Here is a 25314-nt window from a genome sequence, read left to right on the forward strand (position 1 = left end):
CGGGCAAGGAGGTTTTGCGTCTTTTCTTGTCTAGTGATGGCTTATGCTATTGGTGGTTGTACCGATTTTTTTAAATTAATAAAACTGACTTTATTTTTGGATAGGAAAAAAAAAGATTTAGGAGGCTTTTTTTGGGGATATGATGTAATGTTGCTGCTGGACTACAAATGGCATTTTTTATATGTGGAATTTTATATTTAAAATTTTCTACATACTGGTATATATTTCATTTATCAAATTTGTTAGAATATTTAATTACAATACTTATTTGTGGATAATCTTTTCATTTGACAATCATCTCTTATTTTAGCTCATTCCATTTTAGATATTGATTCACAAGAAATATTGCAGGCATTTGGATGATTGATCAATTATTTGATCTTAGTGAAAAAGATATGAAGATCATTAACATTATCCCATTTTGACTTCCCTAATCCTCCTCAATTTCATTATCTATGTCTTTATTTGATGATCTTGCATTATTTACGATTGAATATAAAATTTCTACTATTAAGCAAGGTAGTCCATCAAATAAAGCATTTTCCACCTCTCGACAATCAATTTCTTTAATTGAATCACTTTTGCTTGATTTAAATATGCCAACTTCACAGATTGAGATATTTGACTATACTCAAGAAAAAGTGATATACAGTGATGATCAAAACATATGTGGAGGAGAAGAAGATGTGATATTCAAGTCAATTTAATCATTATATATTATTAATTTTTTAAAACCTAATTATTACTTATTTTCATTAATCACTTTTTAATTAATATAGCATTAATTATTACAATTATAATGATCAACACTCATCCAACTATTTACTCTTAATTCATTATCCAAATGATAACCCAATCATTATTAAAATCATTGTAGGGGATCTCCGTGTGGCGAGGGATTTTAAAGAAATTGTTTAAGGGATGATGAAGTTTAGAAGTTGTTTACAATAAGATGAAATTTAGTTATGCAAAAAAAAACAAAATTTATTGAAGATACTATTCTTGGTTAGATGAATTTTAGAAGTTGTTGAAGCCTTGAACAAGTTTTACTATAGCATTTGGGAAAATAATTCCCGCTATGTAGCATTTGGATATATATTTTTTTTAATGTTTATAGGTTATAAGTAAAAAAACCGATTACAATCGCTTCTTTCTTTCTGCTGTTTATAGTTTGCTTTATATTCTTTTGACCTTACTAAAATCCCATATGTTGCACCAGATCTAAAACATATTCTCTCATTCTCTTATTATAAGATCCAAATTTTTGAATTGATTTGTATAAGTATTCTTTTGATAAAGTCAATCTTATTTAAAATATCATCAGGTGCTAGATATAAATATCTTTTCTAATATGGATCCATATATTCACTTGTAAATTGCAAATAATTGCTTGTACATAATTTTTAAGAAATTGTAAGTTCTGAAAAAATATTTATAAATTGTAGAAACTTGCCTGTATGCCTATATGCTTATCTCGTCCTTATGCTTATTATTCTTATAAATAATTATGCTGAAAGACTATGATTAAATCAACTTGTTAATGTTGCTCATGACTGACGCCAATGATCTCTTTAAATCTCAGAGTTATCTTTCTTTGAAAAAGTTGATCCACAAATCCACCACATATATAAGCTGAAACGCTGGTTTCATCCCATCCCGACTTTATTGGATCACTTCATCTCATCTCAGATTAAACACATAAGAGGTTGAAAAATGTTAAGAGCATATATTCTTTCCATGACCCCCCCCAAAAACAATAAACAATTATGTTGAAGACTTTTGACTGAATTAATTTTTTATTGAGGCTTTTATTAGGGATAAAAAATTAAAATTTTCTATACCCAATGCTATTTTCTTTATTTTTTTAAACTCCAGTTCACAGTTCACCATCATGAATGCCAGATTTTGTGGTATTTGAAGCAAAATTTAGTGTAGGTCTTCTTATGAGAGATGATTGAGTGACATGTTATTTTTTGGGAGTTATGACATATTTCTCTTATGTATAGGTTCGGAAGGACCGATAACAACCTAATTCATTGTTGTACCATAATATTGATGGATTTACTTCCAATTAGATATAATATTGCTCAAAACTAACTCGATAATATTAGATATGACATAGCTGTATATATTTATATAAATCATGAATAATATTTCATCTAGAGGTGCTATAACAAATTGTGTTATCTCTTGTTCTTAATATAACAACTAGATAACTAATTTGAAAATATTAAGAAAATTAATTAAATTGATTAATTGTAACAAATGTGTGTTGACCACTCTAAACTATCCTATTTAATTATGCGTATTAAAACTATTCTTTGATGATAACCTTTTATAATTAGGGATATTTTAGAGAAAACAATTATAAATTTAAAAGATAAAGTAGATTGTGGTTTTATATTTATGACCAAATTTAATATCCAACTAAATGATTTATAATATAAACATCACACATTGATCTCACCATGCTTTGTTTTAAAGCAAGTGAAACAGAACTTTCTTTGTTGTTTGAAGGAAAAAAAAACCTTTATAATCAATAGAGATATTTAAAAAAAATTATAAATTGGATTGAGATTTTATATTTAAAACCAAATTTAATCTCTAACTTAATAATTTATAATATAAACATTACACATTGATCTCACCATGCTCTGTTTTAACGCAAGTGAAACAGAGCTTTCTTTGTTGCTTGAACAAGAAGAAGAATTCAATAACTTAATATTCAAAATTAAACAATTAACATACATGTATCGGCTGTAGTTATTAGTTAAGTGATCCTAAAATAATTTAAGATATTTGCCTTATTCCGAAAATTGGGGGAAAACAAGTTCAATCATTCATGCCTAAAATATTTTTCAATATGATATGGAAATTGAGTTAAAATCGAGAATTTAAACACTTCTTAGTATAAAAAAAAAAAAGGGAAAAAAAGTAAAGGTCTGCCGGCTTATCACGCACAAGGGAGTCAGCTTTATACCACTCACGTCGTTAAACAATACTGGGGTCCATTTTTTTTAGCTTTTGGTAATTAAGATTATGAATATCTTCCATTGAAAATAAAAACTACTCCTATGATACTATTTATAAGCATTTATTAATAAATTTAAATAAACTGAGAAAGTTAACTGAAAATATTTATTTCTTGAAAAATATTAAAAGTGTCCTGAATAAAGTCATCAATTGGAATAGTTTGTTTAATTAACGTGAAAATTTTATAATTAATTGGGGATGTTATGCGTAAAAAAAACTGACGGTCCAAACAAAACATGTTATATTATGAACCTTTTCATGCATGGAAACTTGGAAAGAGAGAAATTTTAGAGTTATAAATGTAGTCCAACTTGACCTCTTAATCTCAGGAGAACATTCATACCACTAAATTATATGATTGGCATAAGCTATTTTCCCCCCCCAGTATAGATTTTGTAATAATTGTCTAGGAACACTTTCCCTCCCCATTCGTGTGTGTAAGTATTCTGGTTTTATGGAATGAATTGAAATTTTCACAAAAAAAAAAAGTAAGAAAATTATTTTCACCAAAAATAATGGTCTTATGGGTGTAATATATAGAATTAAAGATATCATCCTCACATGACGTTAAGGTCACCATAATGTCCTTTTTGTGTTTGATGATTCGGCTCAATTATAAATTGGTATATGAACTAAAGTTATATATAAGTATTTTAAAGAGATAATATAACATATGCTATAATTAATTAATTTAGTAATTTCATTAATCTTTCCAAATTAGTTAACAGGATATTAAATATTATAACGGAGGTAGTATTCTTTTGGCCTGACTAGAGTCCCATTGTTGCACCAAATCTCAAATATGAGTGATGTTATTCATAATGCTTATAACTATTGTGGCCTTTTTCACAGCCTCTATAGACGCCTGATTAATAAATGGTTTAATGTTATTATCTTTTCCTTCCTTCCTCTGTTCTCTTGTTATTAATTTTCCGAACATTGCTTGATGATAGCAGAGGACACGACACATTGATTTCACCATACCCTGTTCTAAAGCAAGTATAACAGAGCTTTCTTCGTTGTTTTAATTACAATAATTGAATGAATAACTTAATAATATTCAAAATTGAACAATAAACATGTATCAGTTGGAGTGAAGTGATCCACCACGCCTGTAGGTTACCCTCTCTCAAATGTTAAAAGTACCTCATCAGTTCATAGGAACTAATCTCAATGCTTATGATCTAAATTTAAAATTTTCAATTAATAATTTTTAAATAATTTTTTCTCAGAAACGTACTATTAAAAGATTACATTTATCTTGGATTATCTACCTATTAAAGCAAAACATTTTTAAAAACAAAGATATAAAAAATTAAATCTCAACCGTTCATATTAAATTTAAACGGTTGAGATTGATAAGTATTATGTTGTTCATTACTGCAAAGAGTATCGAAGCTAACAGGCAGAGGCGCTACTACTAAACGTATTGTGAGTGTGTGCTTTTTTTTTTTCACCAGCAATTTTTGCATGTTCATAGAACCAGTATGGAATATGAAAAACATTAAAAAAATCCATAACCTGTCATCATGGAAAAGAAGTGCAAGCACATTCTTGTTCAAAATAAGTCAATAAATAATCCCTGTTTTTTTTAAAAAAAATTTTAACTGACGTAAAATATATATTTTTGTTAGGAGTGACATGACCTTAATTTCATTCATTATCTCCATTATTCCTTAACTTCCTCTCAATCCCACCAGCTCATTTACGCTGACACATTATCTTTAGGCCTTGTATGCATGGCTTCAATTTTATCTAACAATAGTAAATAGTTGTTATGCACTTATAATTTTAAAATGATTAGTTTTAAATCCTGCAATTATTTTCCCAAAAAAATGTAGTGAAATTCTTTAATGATGATATTTATATCTTTTGGTTGATGTTGGAAACTTATTTCTTTCATTTTTTGGGATGAACCTATAACTATAAGCCTCCATGTAACCTTTTTCATTTTCATTTATATTTAGTTTTAGAATTATTCTCTTCTTCGGGTACTTCGTTGGATTTCTTGCGTTTACTTTTGAAATTTCTGAGTAGCTAAAACAGGATACGTTTCTTCCATTTCTTGTTCCTTCTTTCTTTCTCTTCTGTGCTTTTACCCTGCAGCTTCATCTTCTCTAAACTGCCCAATGGCATAGCCAAATTATTCAGATTTTATTTCATGCTTGTTCAAATTTATTCTGTTTTACAATCTATCGATGTTAGCCTGATGCAAATAACACCTTTCTCTATTTGAATTCCCAATGTCACGAACGGTCCAAAATTTTTCCTCACTTATACGATGCCTCTTTAATTCCAATGAAGAACACTGCCATTCGATCTGGTCGACCAAAGTTAATTCCTTTTCATGCAGATTATAATGCCCTCTTTCTACTAATTTTTGTCTGTGTCTTGTGCGGATGGTCTTTTCTATACTCTTTTGTATATGCCTTTGTAAAGAATGAGTTTTCAAGAAACCTCCCAATCAGTTTCGAACATTACACATTGATCATACCATGCTCTGTTTTAAAGCAAGTAAAACAGAGCTTTCTTTTTCGTTTGGATGATGATGATGATAATAACAATTATAATAATAATTTCCTTTGCCTGAGAACTGGGGGGAAAATAAATTAAGACAATAAAAGGAATTGTCATTTTTGGCATCTCAGAAGTAACATCCGTAAAAACAGTCATAGCTTTATGGTTGTGGAGTCTTGAGAGATCTGATACTAAACATAGAAGAAATATCAATATCCAGTTAAAGATAGTTCGATTCGTGCGAGACCAAAGCAAGCAGGGAGATCAAAGCTCAGCTCATCATGTAGATTTCGTTTTGTTGAAAGATCCTCATTATTGTGTAGAATCCATCTTCCTATATGTTATAAATCTTTTCCTCTCTATTTGCGTGTATGCAGTTGTTCTGATTTGATGGAATGAATTAACATTCTACCCACAAAGAAAAGAGAAATTATGATTCTTATTGTTAATATTACTATTATTAAAAACAAAGATTTATTAAAAGAGAAATTCTGAAGATGACGCTAAGGTCTCAATCGCATATGGAAGGGAATTTGCCTTACTTATACCATGCGGATTTCGATATCCAACAAGAACAGGGAAAATGCATTGACTCAGAATCAAAGAGTAAGATGATAAAGACTTGTGGATATATGATGCTGGAAATACTCTGCAGAGGACACCACACATTGATTTCACCGTGCTCTGTTTTTAAAGCAATACAGATCGTTCTTCTGCGTTTGAATAATAATGATAATTCAATAACTTCATATTCAAAATTACTGTGCCAAAACAAACCAGTACAGGAAGGATATTATGAACTGCCATGCAGTTCCGCCCACTCCGACTTTAAAATTTCAATATTTTTTATAAACATTGTTTCGAGATGGAGAGTATTCTCGTCATAACAAGTACACCAAATGCACAATGGTTTATTTTTAATCACCGAAAAAAACATGAAGCATGAAAATGAAATCCAAGCTAAAATCCAAAATGTTTATTTTTAGAAGCAATCATTTCCCAACATTGGTTTTGCCTTGCTAGAATGTCTTGGCGAGCCTTCAAAAGTTTAGTATGATTTGCCATCACATTTGCATGCTCTTGCAATGCAGCATCCAAGTCCTTTTGAGCCAATTCCACCACTCGTGCTGCCTCAACTTCTTGATCTCGAGTAGCCGCAAGCAATGCCTCGTTGGTTTTGAGATCACTATCCAAACCCTTTAGAATTTCTTGAATGCCATCAACTTCAGTTACATCAGTATTAAAAACCTTAGTCTTAATAGATTCAAGCCAGTCCTTGTCAAAACCAACAAAACAAGCATCCTTTAATTTCTCTTCCAACAACCTCTTGTCTGCCTCAGTGATTGTGAAGGGTGTTCTGGTGGTTAGAATATGGAGTATATCGATCAAAACCCTATAGGATATGCATAGCATTTGGGTGCTTCGATCATTTGGAGACAGACGTAGTTGTGGATGAGTCATGAGTGCCTCTGCCAATAAAGAAGCCTCAGAACCCTCTAATTTCATCATCTCAACTATCTCTTGCACCCCACCAACATTCAAAGCCCGATCAGTCTCAGTAACAGAAGGTGCCAACTTTGATGGAGTGGAAAATGGAAGCAACGAAGATTGTGCATGCTTTGTATTAATATCTGATGACTTTGTCACGTCAGGATGCTCCATTTGGCCTAATAAACCATCATTATTAGTAGAATATTTAAGTGCCCTAAAGGAACATTATGAATTAAAAGGAAATAGGTAAATGACCTCTAGAACATGACGGCTCTTGTTCCATCTGCCTAAGGTTGCTTGGATCAGCAGTTACATGCTCAATTGAATCTGGTCGACCATCATGGGACGCCATATTTTCCTTGGATTCATCTTGAATTACATTTGTCTCATTGATTTCCTTGCCACTAACGTCCTTGTAAAGAGTAGTTGGCTGTGGAATGGGTACAGCATTACCAATGACAGTGGCATGAGACTTATCAGAAACTTGAATATCACCTGAAACATCATGAGTGTGATGGTTAGTGGTTTCAAAACTATTTTGTCTACTTCCTAAACTAATAAAGCAATCATAGAATGGAAATTATTGAAAAATTAATTGAGAAAGATGACACCCATTGACATATGAATAAATAATTGAGGGAATGTCATTAAAAGAGAGTACAAGGAAACTCACCATCTGTAGACTTGCAGAGTGAAGCTTTCGAAGATTTAGGACTTGGTGGCAAGATCGCCTTAGAAGTTTGCTTACTTGAAATAGTTGCTGTGCACGGCACAAACGGGTCTCCTATGAAGACGTGTGTACGGATAATATAGTTATCAAATGATCTAAGGATAAAAGATTTCATTTATATATACAAAACAATTGAGTATCATACCATGAATGGAAGTCTTAGGGTTCTCTTTTAGGAAAGAGCTCTTTGTTCTTATGTCACTTTGATGACCCTGGGTAGTCATCAAGCCCCCTACAAAGCCCAAAATAAATAACAAATATATTACTCATGAGACAAAACACTGATATGTTACCTTGTCTTTTCTCTTGCTCTTCCTCATGGGATTGTACATCATGTCTTGTCATTTCTTCTTTTAACTGTGACTCCATCATGACTATTTCTTTGTTGGCTGGCTCGTCCCATGTGAAGATGAATATGAAAGAGACGTAAATTTAAATATTTAGCATAAGTATACGTATCGGTATTAGAAATAATAATTAGTTGCATTTGAGAATTGATTATATAATGAACTAAATCCCATGTTTTCCGTTCATATTACTTTCATTAGTTATAATTAAATTAATTAGATGATAGTTGTTTTAGTTTTCTTTTGAATTTGGGTCTTGAGAAATACTTGAATACCGCCTTTTCTTTTCTTTTTTTTATCAACCTGCATCAAACTAAATGGTTAGTGCTTACTTTTTAGGCTGCATCTGATATATCATTCGATGTACCTTTGTATGGTTCTGTGAGCCCAATTTGGATTGTTGTGGATCAATCATGATTCTTTCATTTCTCACCACTTTGCCCACCAACTCATCCTATGTGAAAGATAAATATAACAAAGGTAAAAGTTCGAACATCTAGAATGAATAAAGAATAATAATCTACGGTAAATAATAATAATAATATCACTTTTAAAGATGCATTTTGTGAATATCAAATAACAATTCTGTTTAGAATACTTGGGTATTCCCTTCGTAGTCATTCTCCAAAGTAGTATCTTTCTTTACTTTCATTGTTAGAAAGAACTGTTGCCCTATACCTCAATAAATATAATCAAGGGCAAATCATAGAGAAATCTCACCAAGCAACTTAATTACTTAATCCTATTTATGCGTGATCCTTTGTAATTAAAAGGAAACATTATTCAGCTTTATCTCTTTGTTTAGAGTTTTATATAAAAAAGAATAAGTATGACTTTGCAGCAATTTTCTTGCTCAACAACTTAATAAATAAATAAACAGATAGATAAAAAGACAAGATAAAACATACTGATTGTCCTATTACATTTGAGTCAGATGATAAATTTGTCATCTTTGGCTCGTGAAAAATAATACCCTCTTCCGCAATCTCTTCTGCACATTCCTTAGTACCCTGACCAACACCAAATGATAAAAAGGTTTGGTTATGAATGAAAATGTTTATGTGTCTCTATACGTATTTGCAGTTTTATTCGGTTTTCAAATATGACATCGAATTCAAATTTTTATGCCAAAATTTAGAGTAAAAAATCATGGTTTGCTCCAAGATAACTTTGAAACAGAGAAAGTGAAAGAAAATGAATGTACTGTACTAGTGAATGGCGGCATATGATTAAAGCTTGCAGATATAATCATGCTGGTGACAAGTGAAAATAATAAAATGCCATTAACAAAAATAATACTACGTCTTGTACTAATTATAAGAACCAGTTGACTAATTTGAGGAGATTAATGAAGTAAGTTGAGTTAGTTATTTGTCATAAATAGGTGTTGTCTTGCCTAAAATATCCTTGCTAATCAAGTGTATTGACTAGAACTCTTATTATTAGAAGGACTATTTTGGAAAAAAAAAGTATAAATATAAGAGACAAAGTGGATTGGGGTCTTATATTTAGAACCAAAATAAAAGTGAAACAGGGTCTTATATTAAGGATTGGAGGTAGTATATGCATAGCAGTGAAATGAGATATACTCTTGTGAAGTTTGAGGAACCAATTGTGGATTGTTGTGGTTCCGAAACTTGTCTTCCATTTGAATGGAAAGAAAGATTCTGCTCTGTCCCTTCCCAAACTTTAGAATCTTGATTTTTAGAGCCATCAAAAAGCTGAGTAGCTGTGGTTTCTGCAAGCATATAATAATTTTCAATTTGAATTGATGACTGACTTCTCTAAATGCATACCATAAAAAAGAAGAATTGGAACAACCATGTACCGTGGAAGATAGTTCTAGTTTTTTATATTAAAACTCACATGATGTGCTTTACACATGTGAGTGTAAATATATTTAGATAATATTCTTCTTCCTTTTGCATGTTACGTTACCTGGATCAACTCTCAGATTACCACTTCCACTTGAGACAATGGCATGTCCAAGGGATTTGTCAGAAAGTTGAACATCATCTAAAACATTAGGAGTTTGTTGGTTAGTAGTTTGAATGTCATTTCGGTCATCACTTCCTAAATTAACAGAGCAATGTTAGAACGAAAACAATCCAAATATATTAGAAAAGCAAATAAAGATGTATAGTGTGTAGAATCATTAAAGTGTAAACTAGAGTCTTCTGCAAGGTCAGTGACACTCCTTGTCGCAAGATTTGCTTATGCTATATATGAATAAAATTTGAATGAAATGTCACTCTAAGAAGACAACAAAGAAACTCAGTAACAGAAGGCTTGGAGAGAATAGATGAAGGAGTTTGATTGATGCTTGTTGAAGCTTTTGGTGGCACAGGACTCAATGGCAAAATTGCCTCAGAATTTTTCTCGCTTGAAATAATTGCTATGGGTGGCACATATGAGCCGTTTATGAAAAAATAATTATTATATCAAAACAAGAATAAAATATGCAATTTAAAGAAAGCAACAAATACCACCAATAGAGGTTTTAGGTTTCTCCTCTGGTAACGAACTGCTAGTCTCCATGCCACTTCGAGGACGTTGAGATGTTATCAAGCTCTCTGGAAAATCCAAAATAAATAACCAGTATTTTCTACAAAACTAACATGTCAATATTTTACCTTTTCCTTCTTCTTCTTTCTCTTCAAAACTTTTGGCACTTGCATGAGTGTTGTCTCTTGTAGGAAGAACGGGGAGATTGGGACTTGTACGAAGTGGCACCTTCTATTAGAAACCAATGGCCATATAAAACAAAGATGATAAATTAGTATATTTGTTTTCTTTGTGCTTTGACCAATTCCCCAATATATAAAAAAAGAAGCTTTAAGGAGATTGGCTAACAAATAAGTCTTAAAAAGTTTCGAATTCAATGATAAAATTTAACTTTGGCGTTAGATCCTCTTCAGTAGTTCTGTTTGTTGCATATATATAGAGAGCACAAGATAATTAAGTTTCTAATTACGTTGATTTCATTAACAACGTAACACTTGGATTCCCTCCCTCTTCATTATTCAATATAAATTAAAAATAATCATTCAGATGATGACAATGTTTTTTTGGGCATCTTTTACATAACATGCTCATCAACAACGTCAATATTTTTTTTTTTTCACAGACAGCCTACAGGATAAAATTTTGCTTAGTTCATGTCAAATTCATTGAAAAATTGGAATATATATCACACACACACACATTATATTTATATATTTATGTGTTTGAGAGTTTACTGTTGGCATTGTAGATATAGCTTTCAAGATATATGTTTTTCTTTTGGCAACTAGATTTTTTTTTAAAAAAAAAAAGTTCATGTGACACTAGAGACATAAATAAAAAATAAAAAACTATAAATAAAAGAAAATCAATCTCAGTTTTGGTCATGCTTTTCTCGAATTAGTTCTAATATTTTGACAAAAAATTTTAGGAAAATTATTTCAGGTGTTTAGGGAAGCTAATTAAGGAGGGAAGTTTTTATAAAGTGTCTCAAAATAATTTAGGTGTCCTAAGCCCAAAAAGAAAATTGGACCAATGCTTAGCCCAATATAATTTTAGTGTCTCAGAATAATTTTTGTGCACCAGATTTGTTGGGCGGGATTCCTTAAATGACAAAATGAGAAGCTTCCATAGTATATATTGCCTCTGCTCAAACCACTCGGAGGCACCTTCACATTCATTTTCCCTCTTGCAAGTTGCAACAGTAAAAAGAGAGAGTGGTGAGAGACCAAGAGAACCGAGGGAAGGCCAAGAAGTTATCGAAGAAGAAGCAAAGCTCTTCCCTCCCATGCAACCGACCATTTAGGTAAGGACCTTAAACCACCTTCCATCAATATTTTCTCCGATGGTTGGGTGTTCTGCAAGTAGATGAGAAGTTTAAAGCTGATTTTTTAGATGATGGATTGTAGCTTGTGGGGGTTGATTTTATTCCATGCATGTTGATTTGTGTGAGAAGATGTGGATTTTTGAATCTGGAGTTTCGATTTCAGGGGACTATTATTATTTGACTTCTCTTACGGGAGCTAAAAACTGGAATTCAGAAGCTGAATTTTTCTCACTGTTATAATGTTTAATTACGTACTAAAATTATATTTAAGTGGGAACTAAAATATAGTAAACACCTAAAGGCTTCAAGGTGACATATGGATGAAATGAAGTGGTTAAACCAAGCTTTATTCTCTTCCCCTGTTCGATCAAAGTCATTGGAATCGAGAAAATTAAGTTCACACGAATCTAAAGTCTAAACCCCAAAATGAATTTCTAAGAGGAGTTTATGAATCTGGAAAATTTTAGAACGTAAAGGGAAGGCTGTCCAAGACTATAAAAGTGGATGAACTACACATGTAAAGAGCCTAGTGGCTCCTATACAGTGATCAGATGGGCAATAGGAATGTCAAAGTATTAGCTTTGTGAACTTCAATTCTTATCCCCTGTTTGGACAAGTTAAAAATTTTGCGACTCAGAGAGGTTTGAATGATACTGTTTTGACAAGTTATAACATGAAACACGTGTTTTAAATTCCCAAACTACACCAAAGGCATGTCTAAAGGTCCTTAGCTTGTGTTTGATGACTCTTTTGAAGTGATTGGCAATAAGAGAGGATTAAATTTTATAAGCTTTTCTCTTAGGCCTTGTTTTTGGATAGCGTAGTTATTTTAAGAAAGGAAGTAAAGTTTTGGTTAAATTTGAATATGATAATGAACTTAGCAGAGACCTTGGTGTAGTAGCAAGTCTCTGGCATAAGTTTGAGACTGTTAAACGCAAAATCAAATTTGCAAGGCTGTCCTGTTCGGCCTGCATCCTTGAGGGAGATAAAGATGAACATTGTAACACCCCGAATTTTATGATTTAGGATGAGTAGAAAAGAGAAAAATTTATTAAAATTATTTATTTGCCAAATAAAGGGGGAAAATTATGGAATAATGATTTTGAGGGTTTAGAGATATTTTGGAAAAATTCATTCCCAAAAAGTGGCTTAAATAATTTTAATGGATAATTTTAGGAGAAAAATAGTCAGGAGTTGACTTTTGATATGAAATTCTTAGGAAAATTATTTTATGGGTCAAAGAAGCTAATGGATAAGAAAGATCCATTTATGATATTTTGGTTTAATTTCTAGATATATCTTATATTTCAGAAAAATAGGAGAAGGGATAGGATTGGAGAAATAATTATTTTGGGAGGGCAAAATGGTCCAGAAATGCTGTAAACACGTGCTGCCTTCTCCTCAAGACATCTGAATCCTTTCTCCATTACACAGCTGGTTACCCACGTGTTGCTCCATCCTTATAACCATCAGAATTCATTTTCTTCCCCATTTTGTTACTGCCCGAGTCTTGAAAAAGAGAGAGAGACGGAGAGCGAGAGAGGGAGAGCACGGGAGAAATAGCGTTCAGCGAAACCGGAAGAGCGATCGGAGGCTGTTTTACTACATGCAGTCTTGGATTCTGAGTAAGGTGGGTCTCCTAAACCTCCTCCCATCTTTGTTTACTTGGATTGGTGACTGGTTGGAGCGTTAATGAGGAACGAAGCTTAAGTTTCAGTGGGAGAAACTTTCGATTAAAACTGGAACTTGATGATGATGATAGCTTAATGCTTGTTGACGATGATGGTTCATGGTTTCTAGCTTGCATGTTGATTTTTGTTGCTCCAAGTAAAGGGTGCTCTGTTTTGGGTTTAATCGAATAGGGATTATGTTTTTGAGCTAGGAGGGTTTTTCTTTTGTTCTTGCCGAACTGAGGAAACGTGGTTGATATATGCGGTTGCATGTGTGCTTACTGGTTGTGTGTTGGAATGGCAGAACCCAACCCCCTGTTTTGATGAGTTTAGCGTTAGAACTCTAGGTGAAAATGGAAAGACGGTATAGGTGATTAAATGTGTTGGTAGTCATAAATATATATATATGTATGTATATATAAACATGGCTGTGCTGGGCGCTTACTGGTTGATGCTCCTAAATGACTAATGAGTAATATAGAATGTTTTGCAGCTCAAGTTGAAGTTGCTGTTTCGGGGGTTCAGTCTTGGGTTCTAGAGGAAGAATGAGTGGAAGTTCGGATATTTAAAAGGAAGTGTATGAGGAATAAAGGTGAATAGAAGCATGTGTATATGTGTGTGATAAAGTGACGAGAGGCTCATGGGAAAAGTAGAGGAGACCGAACTGACACGCACACACACACATATATATAGTTTCGGTACATGTGTATATATATAGAGATATATGGAGAGTATTTTCGGGCAAGTGGGTTTCAAGAGGAACTGTAATTTTAAACTGGGGACTTTCAAATGGTGGATAGAATGATGTTTATGAAGCTGGAATTTCATATCAGTAAGAAAGGAATGTTGTTATTATAAATTATAAGCACGTTGAAAACATTCAAGGGTGCTAATTCATTGTTGGAAGAATTTGAACTTGCTCGATTTGAATTCAAATGATTAAAATTAGAAGTCAAAGATAGAGGACATATAGTTAAGTTTTCAAATGTAGAGAGATATTAGTGGGTTGAATTATGAATGTTCAAGTATGTTCGTAAATTTGGAAAATATTTCCAGATTAAGTGCAAGGTTATGTGAATCATTGGAGATATAAACATACATGTGTATAGGGATGTGCTGTAATGAAAACTCAATATATAGTTACTGTTTAGTATCTCCAGATGTTGAACAAGTATTGTAGGTTATTAAATTGAGTTTAGAAACTTCAAATGAAGTGGTGCTGGTATGTTTTAGGGACGTGGCATAGTTTGATTGAGATGCTAGTTACTAAGTAAGGTAATACTATGGGTTGAGATAAGGAAGGAAGCGTTCCAAAGATAATAGTTCAAATAAGAAAAATTGTCCAGGATGACCAACTATTAAGTAAGGGTAGAGATTGAAAGAGATTGGGATTTAAAGAGAGTTATTTAATTTATAAATTATGTTGGATCAAGTATTAACCAACCCTTACTAATATGATAGGTTTATATATCTGCTAAAGCCTACCGAAGAAGCTAAGAGAAAGGAAACAAGTAAGGTTTGATTTTGAAGCAGAAGGTTCAGGTAGTAGTTCTTTCCTCCCTTACACTTGTGTATGATTGCTGCATGTCTGTTTGTGCCATATTACTTTTCTAAAGCATGAGAACATGTAATCCTTAATTCCTTGCATGGATTTTTAACCGTGACCACGTGCAGCTGATAAACATGGGGCAGTGATTGCCAATTATATGCGCAGCAGTGATTGCCAATTATATGCGCGGCAGTGATTGCCAATTATTTGCGCGGCAGTGATTGCCAATTATATGCGCGGCAGTGATTGCCAATTATTTGCGCGGCAGTGATTGCCAATTATATGCGCGGCAGTGATTGCCAATTATATGCGCAGCAGTGATTGCCAATTATTAGCGCATTATTTATTCAGCTTGTCTAATAGACATGGGGCAGTGATTGCCAGGTATGTGCGCATTATTTATTCAGCTTTTATATCTGTCATTGTGCATAAATGCTTAATTGCATTAGCTTGCAAGGTTATGTTCCACTTTGGCTTGTTTTGCATTCTTTATGTAATCTGCACATTTGTTTGATGGAAATTACTACTACGGGGATTCTTCGGAATCTCACCCCCCAATTTATGATGAACAGTGAAAGCTAGTAGCCTGAAGGACAAGGAGGTTGTTTAAGAAGAAGGTGGGCTGGTTGAAGAGCAGAGATACCTGTTTTAATTCTGTAAATTGTATAGCAAAATATATGGGCAAGTAACTTTACTTGCTCTATGGAAATATTATTTTGTATCCTTTAGAAGAAGGAAGTGAGCATTGCCAGGTGCACGTATATGCTGTCAACCAAGAGCGTTGCTTTATTTTAAATATAATATTATAAGATTGTATAGTATGAAATTATTTTAGATGATAATAGATTAAGTTGAAAGCAGGGTTGATATTGGATCACTCATAAGTTATCTGAAGCTTTGAAATATTTGATCAACGGATTCTAATGTTAAAGGATAAAAAAAAAAAAATCCCTGTCTTTTCTCAGGACAGAAACCTGGCGTTAGTGATTCATAGACGTTAAAATGATCCTATTAGTATATAAAAGTGAGGTGTTGCATTTATGGTATCAGAGCATGAGGTTCTGGCTTTAGGCAGCACGCTCTGCTTATGTTCTTGTTATATGTTAGACTTGTTATAATTCTTAGACAAGAACTAAGGAGTATTAAGATTTGAAGTTCTAGTCCTCAATGAATTAAGGGTTAAGAGTAAACTTATGAAACGTAGTTTCAGGCTAAGCTCGGATTTAATGAGATAGGATTATATAAATGTGATCCGAATAAAATATTAATTTGAGGTGTGTTTAAGGTATATTTGACATAAGTTTGAGGTATGGTTGAGGTTTGTACTTTAGATGATGTTCATTGATGTTCCTCATTTTAAGTTCAATTGAAGATGAACTAGATGTTTGGCATTATGATTTGAGAAGTGCCATGAGACAAGAGAATATAAAATAGTTGTAAGCTAGCTTAGATTCCTGAATAGATAAGAGAAAGTACTATGAGACAATAAACTGAAAGGGATGAAGACTTGAGAAACTTATTATGAATAGAGAACCTCTTGGATATGTTGTCATAAACAAATATTTGAGCCCAAGAGATAGTCTAGACTTGTGAATCTAGTATACATGATTATGAGAATTGGGTACGAAGCTAGAGGATTTTTAATAAATTAGAATAAGAGAGCTAATGATAAGCTTGATGCCTAATTGTAAGGGCTATTCCGTGAAAATGTTTAAATGGTTATAGTCAAGGAAATTATATAACAGTGTTATTTTGATGATTGATGCTTGTTAATAGCAAGTTAGTGAAAGAGTAGTTGAAATTGATTTGAAACTTATTGTTTGAGGTTTGTTGAGGTTCTAGAGGGTAGATAAGGAAATTTTAGTAGCCATCGAATGATCAATGATGCAAAGGAGTTGGAAATTGAGAAGCTTGAATATAATATAATGTGATTAAAATTATTAGCTGCTTGTCTTTTGAATGTCAGCATGTTAAATTTGCTATTCTTAGGAACTATTCTTTTGAATAGTGGAAGGATGTTCCATACTAGCTAGAAGTAGACAAACAGGGGTACATGAGAAAGAAGAAACATTCCCTGTGAACCTTATGCAATAGGTTCTAAACTGTCTTAATAATGAATGACGAATGATAGAAGAGATTAACATAATCATAAGAAAGACAAGAAAGAGAATGGAATACATATATATATATATATATATATATATATAGACGAAAGGAAAGGGGCAGCAGCAACAATAGCTTATGTTTTCAACCATAACCGGTTCAGCATCCAATCTCTTTTACCAATACAAGTGGAGTCACTAAGGAAACAAGATCAAATAAAGCAGCAAATTTCAAAGGTATGTAAGAGTTGAAGTTTTGAAGAAGTAAAATTCAAATTATTTACATTTCTTGAGAAGCTCAAATTATGGTGCAAATTAGTCTAGGAGCAGGAAGATATATCTTTTGATTCCAATACTATTATTATAAATGCTACTAAGGGACAAGATGAGTAAAGGTGAAGGTATAGTCAGATGCCTAACTATAGTGCCTGCTCAACAGGAATATATTTGAATGATATTCAAATACTCAGAAAAGTTGGGACTAGACAGTATGCCTATGATATTTGTAAGGTACATGAATAGAGTACTCAGTTCATTAATAAAGTTAAAGATGTAATTCTTACAGTTGAGATTTATTATTGGCAGTTTAGTAAAAGAATTATGGTACGCAGTAAGAGTTGTCAGAGGAACTTAAAGATAGTTGATTGCTAAACTTAGTATGAGAAAGGTCTTGGCCACTAAATGTTTTCCAAGATAGTGAAATCTGGTCCTCCGAGAGAGAGAGAAAAGCAGCCGAGGCAAGGTAATATGGAGTTGACCTTATGTTAATGAAAGCATATAAAAAAAAAAAGGGGCCAAGAGTAATGATGGGATTAGATATTCCTTGCGTCTAGCAGAATACTATGGAAGATTTAAGGAAAATTCTCTTATGCTACCAAATAGCTAACTGCCAAAGAAATTGACATTACAATTAGATGAATTTCATGCTAAACACTTTAATGAGTATTATTGCCTTAATTGCAAGATGGATGCCACTTCTATAGTACTTAGATGAGTCAGGTTGAGAGGTAATGATATGTTTTCATAAGAAAGTATAGGTAGCCACTAACGCAGAGTAAAGAGACTTTCCCTGAGGTTGAGTCAAAGTTAAGAGACTCCCTTACCTGAGTATAATGGCAAGAGTTAAGAAAGCCAAATAGGGATATAAGTCTATTCTTTATCATAAAGGCAAAGTGGCGACCTAAGCCTTTGAACAGTTAAGGCAGCCTTGAGAGAAATAAGGCAGTATCATGAGTTCTCTCCCTGTGCCATCTAAAGTTATTAGAAGTGGTAAGACCCTATACTAAGGCAGGGCAAGTATAGTATGTGGCCTAAGCATAATGTTGATTCTAATGGTCACAAAGATGAATAAATAGCTCAAAGAGCTAGTCAGGCATGGTGGACGAATTGATATAAAGCCTGAGAAAGTTGAGAATAAGCTAATGAAGCTTAATGAGATGTGTACGCAAATAATTCTAGAGTTACCAAAAGGGAGTTATCAAAAGGAATGAGTAAGGCCTATGAAAGCAATACTGGTGTCTAAGATCAGTTTTGGAGAATTATCAGTATGGTTGCCAGATTTCATAGAGATAAAGTTATTCTATAACTTCATTCTTTGGTCTTGAAAATTCCTAGAAAGGGATCACAGTTAGATCCAAGAAGTGGGCTTAGAGAGATCACAGTTAGATCTCAAGATCGCAGTTAGATCTTATGGTCATAGAAGACCTAAAGGAGAGTTATTAATGCCCAAAATAAAGCAGTTTTCTTTGGGAAGACAATGACCTTAGATGAGTTTAGAATATAGAATTTCTTGAGTTTGGTTAACCATTATGGAGAGAGTATCCCTGACTTTTCTTCAGATAGCCAAGTTGTTAAGTAGATCGAGCTCAATTCTAATTGGTCAACAAAGAAAAGTAAGAGTTAACAAAGTGTAGTGCTGCAAGTCCCAAGTAGAATGCATTTAAGCAAGCTAAGTTTGGGGTAAGAAAGTAGGAGGAACAGAAAAAGTCCCCAAATATTATATCAATAGATTGAATACTAAGAGATAATGCCAAAGGTAAGGTAGAAAATAACAAAGTAAGATTTTCAGAATGGTTGATACCATTAACATGTTTTGATTGATGCCGAATACTTAGAATCATTGATGCAATTGATATACCTTGGTTGATATTTAGGTACTCAGAATGATGGATGCCATTAACAAGTCTTAGTTGATGTCAGGTATCCAGTATTGTGGATGTGATCTATCACAACATATGAGTTAAGAGCACTGAGAAAAATTACATAGTTAGCAAAGAAGGTAGTCAACGTTGAAGGTGGGAGACCATGTTTCCTCAATGCATCCCCAACTACATACATAAGTCGATCTATAAAGATCAGAAGAGTTATACTGATGAAAGAAGAAGACCGTTGGAATTTGAGATGGAAGATTATGTTTCCTTGAAAGTAGTACCGACTATGGGCATAGGAAAATCAAAGAAAATGAGGAAATTAAATTCGAGTTACATAGGACTATTTGAAATTCTTGTAAAAGTAGGCCCAATGGTGTATCAGATAGCTATACCTCCATAGTTGAGTAAGTTATATAATGTTTTTCACGTGTCACAACTGAAAAAGTATTAACCAGACTAAGAGCATGTCATTGAATATGAAGAAGTTGATCTACAAGATGATCTGACCTATGACATGTGACCCGAACGAATCATTGATAGACATGAAAGAAGATTGAGAAATAAAAGTATTCCATTTGTAGAAGTGGTCTGGAAAGGATTGTAACCACAGGAAGCTACATGGGAGGTAGAAGAAGAAATGCAAAAGCAATATCCAGATTTTATGCCTCAAAGTAATTATCTAAATTTCGAGGACGAAATTTTATTTACGGGGGGAGAATTGTAACACCCCGAATTTTATGATTTAGGATGAGTAGAAAAGAGAAAAATTTATTAAAATTATTTATTTGCCAAATAAAGGGGGAAAATTATGGAATAATGATTTTGAGGGTTTAGAGATATTTTGGAAAAGTTCATTCCCCAAAAAGTGGCTTAAATAATTTTAATGGATAATTTTAGGAGAAAAATAGTCAGGAGTTGACTTTTGATATGAAATTCTTAGGAAAATTATTTTATGGGTCAAAGAAGCTAATGGATAAGAAAGATCCATTTATGATATTTTGGTTTAATTTCTGGATATATCTTATATTTCAGAAAAATAGGAGAAGGGATAGGATTGGAGAAATAATTATTTTGGGAGGGCAAAATGGTCCAGAAATGCTGTAAACACGTGCTGCCTTCTCCTCAAGACATCTGAATCCTTTCTCCATTACACAGCTGGTTACCCACGTGTTGCTCCATCCTTATAACCATCAGAATTCATTTTCTTCCCCATTTTGTTACTGCCCGAGTCTTGAAAAAGAGAGAGAGACGGAGAGCGAGAGAGGGAGAGCACGGGAGAAATAGCGTTCAGCGAAACCGGAAGAGCGATCGGAGGCTGTTTTACTACATGCAGTCTTGGATTCTGAGTAAGGTGGGTCTCCTAAACCTCCTCCCATCTTTGTTTACTTGGATTGGTGACTGGTTGGAGCGTTAATGAGGAACGAAGCTTAAGTTTCAGTGGGAGAAACTTTCGATTAAAACTGGAACTTGATGATGATGATAGCTTAATGCTTGTTGACGATGATGGTTCATGGTTTCTAGCTTGCATGTTGATTTTTGTTGCTCCAAGTAAAGGGTGCTCTGTTTTGGGTTTAATCGAATAGGGATTATGTTTTTGAGCTAGGAGGGTTTTTCTTTTGTTCTTGCCGAACTGAGGAAACGTGGTTGATATATGCGGTTGCATGTGTGCTTACTGGTTGTGTGTTGGAATGGCAGAACCCAACCCCCTGTTTTGATGAGTTTAGCGTTAGAACTCTAGGTGAAAATGGAAAGACGGTATAGGTGATTAAATGTGTTGGTAGTCATAAATATATATATATATGTATGTATATATAAACATGGCTGTGCTGGGCGCTTACTGGTTGATGCTCCTAAATGACTAATGAGTAATATAGAATGTTTTGCAGCTCAAGTTGAAGTTGCTGTTTCGGGGGTTCAGTCTTGGGTTCTAGAGGAAGAATGAGTGGAAGTTCGGATATTTAAAAGGAAGTGTATGAGGAATAAAGGTGAATAGAAGCATGTGTATATGTGTGTGATAAAGTGACGAGAGGCTCATGGGAAAAGTAGAGGAGACCGAACTGACACGCACACACACACACATATATAGTTTCGGTACATGTGTATATATATAGAGATATATGGAGAGTATTTTCGGGCAAGTGGGTTTCAAGAGGAACTGTAATTTTAAACTGGGGACTTTCAAATGGTGGATAGAATGATGTTTATGAAGCTGGAATTTCATATCAGTAAGAAAGGAATGTTGTTATTATAAATTATAAGCACGTTGAAAACATTCAAGGGTGCTAATTCATTGTTGGAAGAATTTGAACTTGCTCGATTTGAATTCAAATGATTAAAATTAGAAGTCAAAGATAGAGGACATATAGTTAAGTTTTCAAATGTAGAGAGATATTAGTGGGTTGAATTATGAATGTTCAAGTATGTTCGTAAATTTGGAAAATATTTCCAGATTAAGTGCAAGGTTATGTGAATCATTGGAGATATAAACATACATGTGTATAGGGATGTGCTGTAATGAAAACTCAATATATAGTTACTGTTTAGTATCTCCAGATGTTGAACAAGTATTGTAGGTTATTAAATTGAGTTTAGAAACTTCAAATGAAGTGGTGCTGGTATGTTTTAGGGACGTGGCATAGTTTGATTGAGATGCTAGTTACTAAGTAAGGTAATACTATGGGTTGAGATAAGGAAGGAAGCGTTCCAAAGATAATAGTTCAAATAAGAAAAATTGTCCAGGATGACCAACTATTAAGTAAGGGTAGAGATTGAAAGAGATTGGGATTTAAAGAGAGTTATTTAATTTATAAATTATGTTGGATCAAGTATTAACCAACCCTTACTAATATGATAGGTTTATATATCTGCTAAAGCCTACCGAAGAAGCTAAGAGAAAGGAAACAAGTAAGGTTTGATTTTGAAGCAGAAGGTTCAGGTAGTAGTTCTTTCCTCCCTTACACTTGTGTATGATTGCTGCATGTCTGTTTGTGCCATATTACTTTTCTAAAGCATGAGAACATGTAATCCTTAATTCCTTGCATGGATTTTTAACCGTGACCACGTGCAGCTGATAAACATGGGGCAGTGATTGCCAATTATATGCGCGGCAGTGATTGCCAATTATATGCGCGGCAGTGATTGCCAATTATATGCGCAGCAGTGATTGCCAATTATTAGCGCATTATTTATTCAGCTTGTCTAATAGACATGGGGCAGTGATTGCCAGGTATGTGCGCATTATTTATTCAGCTTTTATATCTGTCATTGTGCATAAATGCTTAATTGCATTAGCTTGCAAGGTTATGTTCCACTTTGGCTTGTTTTGCATTCTTTATGTAATCTGCACATTTGTTTGATGGAAATTACTACTACGGGGATTCTTCGGAATCTCACCCCCCAATTTATGATGAACAGTGAAAGCTAGTAGCCTGAAGGACAAGGAGGTTGTTTAAGAAGAAGGTGGGCTGGTTGAAGAGCAGAGATACCTGTTTTAATTCTGTAAATTGTATAGCAAAATATATGGGCAAGTAACTTTACTTGCTCTATGGAAATATTATTTTGTATCCTTTAGAAGAAGGAAGTGAGCATTGCCAGGTGCACGTATATGCTGTCAACCAAGAGCGTTGCTTTATTTTAAATATAATATTATAAGATTGTATAGTATGAAATTATTTTAGATGATAATAGATTAAGTTGAAAGCAGGGTTGATATTGGATCACTCATCAGTTATCTGAAGCTTTGAAATATTTGATCAACGGATTCTAATGTTAAAGGATAAAAAAAAAAAATCCCTGTCTTTTCTCAGGACAGAAACCTGGCGTTAGTGATTCACAGACGTTAAAATGATCCTATTAGTATATAAAAGTGAGGTGTTGCAAACATTGATTAATTTAAAGGCTCCAATGGTTTCAAACGCAGTACAGTAGTATCGGGGAGGGGGAGTTAAGAATTAATTAGAGCATAAAGCATTTTCAAGAGCTAAATTTAGAGCTTTGAACCACTTTTTTTGGAGCTCTATTGCACTAGTTATGAATTTTTAAAGTATTTTAGAAAATCTCATCCTAGCAATATGGGAAAGCATTAGTGATAGGGCCTAGTGTTTCGGGGGGAAAAGTTTTTAATTGTTGGCCTTTCTGGGATTCTAAGGGGTCAAAGTGGTTTCTAAATGGCTAAACATCTCTAATTGGTAAGCCTAGATAAGGTTTGACAGTAACTTTATTTATTTCCTTTGTTCAAAGAAATATTATTATTTACTAATTTTTATTTTGATTTCCAACCCAATCCTTAACAAAATTAAAATAAATTCTCAAAGGTTTGCCACCTTATAAAATTAGAGCCATATTATGTAACAAAAAATCAATCAAATGATGATGATGTCTGTTTGGTATTTTTAAAATAGCATGCTTATCACAATGGAATTATATATTGTTTCTTCAATACCCTGTCCAAAACTACAAGGCTTTTTTCCCCAGTTTACATCAAATTGATTATGCAGTTGGAATACACACAGTTGTGTGTACCCACGTGTGGGCATATTGTCAATATTTTAAATATGATCTTCAAACTCTGTTTTTCTCACAAAAGGGATAGAATTTTTTGACCATTGCCACCAAATTAAAACAATCAAGCATGCATATAATCATGATGGGGACCTTTGGAGAAGCAGTAAAATGATGGCATTTGGCAATTAAAATCATACCTCCATGAGGGGTTGTTGTGTTGCTTCTCCTGTATTTAAAGATTGTTTGGTACAGAGATGAGAAGGAAGTGTCTCCTCTACTTTTTTTTCAACTTGAGAATATGCTGTTTCAGGGCCTACTTGAAGCTGGGTCGTTGAAATTTCTGCAAGTAGGATTTTTAATGTTATAATAAAACTCGTCTAATAATTTTCAATTTTATAGGGAATAAATACTTCTCTGAATGCATACCATAAAAGGAAAACTTGGGACAACCATCTACTTTCATATTATCGTCTCCTTTCAAAGCTTGAAAATCAATCCCATGGCAGAGACTAGTAAGGTTGGGAAGATCTATAAGCTCCAATTGACTTAGTTGTGGAAGCACATCCTTCATGACCATCTCTTTCATCTCTCCTTGTCTTACCAGTACATGCTCAAGTCCATTGGCTCTACTTATCTTCAAAGAGCTTAGTTTTGGAAGGATACCAGAAATAGTGATAGAGAACAGGTGCCTCAATTTGTCACAATCATTGACAGAGACTTGTTCTAAGCAGGGAAAGCATGGTTCATGGCACAAATGATGATCATCATCATTTGTTTCATAATCTTCTTCAACAATGTAAACTAATTCTTCACATTCTGATATATCTAGCTCCTGCAACATTGGTAGGCTTCTCACTATTGATTTGAACCTTTTTAGTCGCTTTGGGTTAAATCAAAAATAAAACCAAATTATGCAGTAAAGCACAACTCGGGTCGAATCTCTTGAGGAGCTTTTTATTAATTCCTTAGTTAACTAAGTGACAAAGAATTAAAAGGAGGGGTTGAAAAAGGATTTTTCACTTAATAAAACTAATTAAGAGAGTAAGAAATAAATCTAAACTACTTTTTTTTTTGGGTATTTTTAAGAAAGAATGAAAAATGCAAATTTGAATTGTAAGAAATCAATAACAAGAATGCTCTTGAGGAATGAATCAATGACTATCCTAGCTTGTTTAATGATATGGGAGTAACTTAAGTGGTTGAGATTGGTTTATATAAGTTATTCCTTTTAAATTAATACTCAACTAGAATATTAATTACTTGTTAAATTCACTTCAAGCATAATTTCTATACAACTCGCATAAAGATCACACTAACAATGAATTAACAAAGGCATAACATAAATATATGTATAAACCAAGTACTCAAACTTATAAATACCAATCTAAATCTC

At 33.3% G+C, this 25314-nt stretch overlaps 1 protein-coding gene across 1 annotated transcript; it reads right to left on the reverse strand.

Annotated features, from left to right (window-relative positions):
- Positions 1-6510: 6510 nt before the first annotated feature.
- Positions 6511-24762, reverse strand: LOC114745480 (uncharacterized). The gene is made up of 8 exons (XM_028933637.1): positions 24348-24762; positions 24119-24261; positions 10752-10854; positions 10057-10191; positions 7917-8003; positions 7715-7825; positions 7297-7536; positions 6511-7217 (listed from the first exon to the last, which is right to left on the reverse strand). Exons 1-8 carry the CDS (start codon positions 24760-24762, stop codon positions 6511-6513), a joined length of 1941 nt encoding a protein of 646 aa, XP_028789470.1.
- Between the last annotated feature and the right edge of the window lie 552 nt (positions 24763-25314).

Source organism: Neltuma alba, unplaced genomic scaffold, assembly GCF_004799145.2.
Source record: "Neltuma alba isolate B1F8T4 unplaced genomic scaffold, ASM479914v2 tig00004690_pilon, whole genome shotgun sequence".
Classification (NCBI taxonomy): domain Eukaryota; kingdom Viridiplantae; phylum Streptophyta; class Magnoliopsida; order Fabales; family Fabaceae; genus Neltuma; species Neltuma alba.

Coding starts and splice junctions, on each gene's coding strand:
- LOC114745480 (XM_028933637.1), bottom strand. CDS start 24,762: ATGTTGCAGGAGCTAGATATATCAGAATGTGAAGAATTAGTTTACATT. Junction 10,192..10,751: donor GAAAGAAGAAGAAGGAAAAG/GTAAAATATTGA, acceptor CTGTTAATTTAG/GAAGTGATGACCGAAATGAC. Junction 7,826..7,916: donor CCCTAAGACTTCCATTCATG/GTATGATACTCA, acceptor ACGTCTTCATAG/GAGACCCGTTTGTGCCGTGC.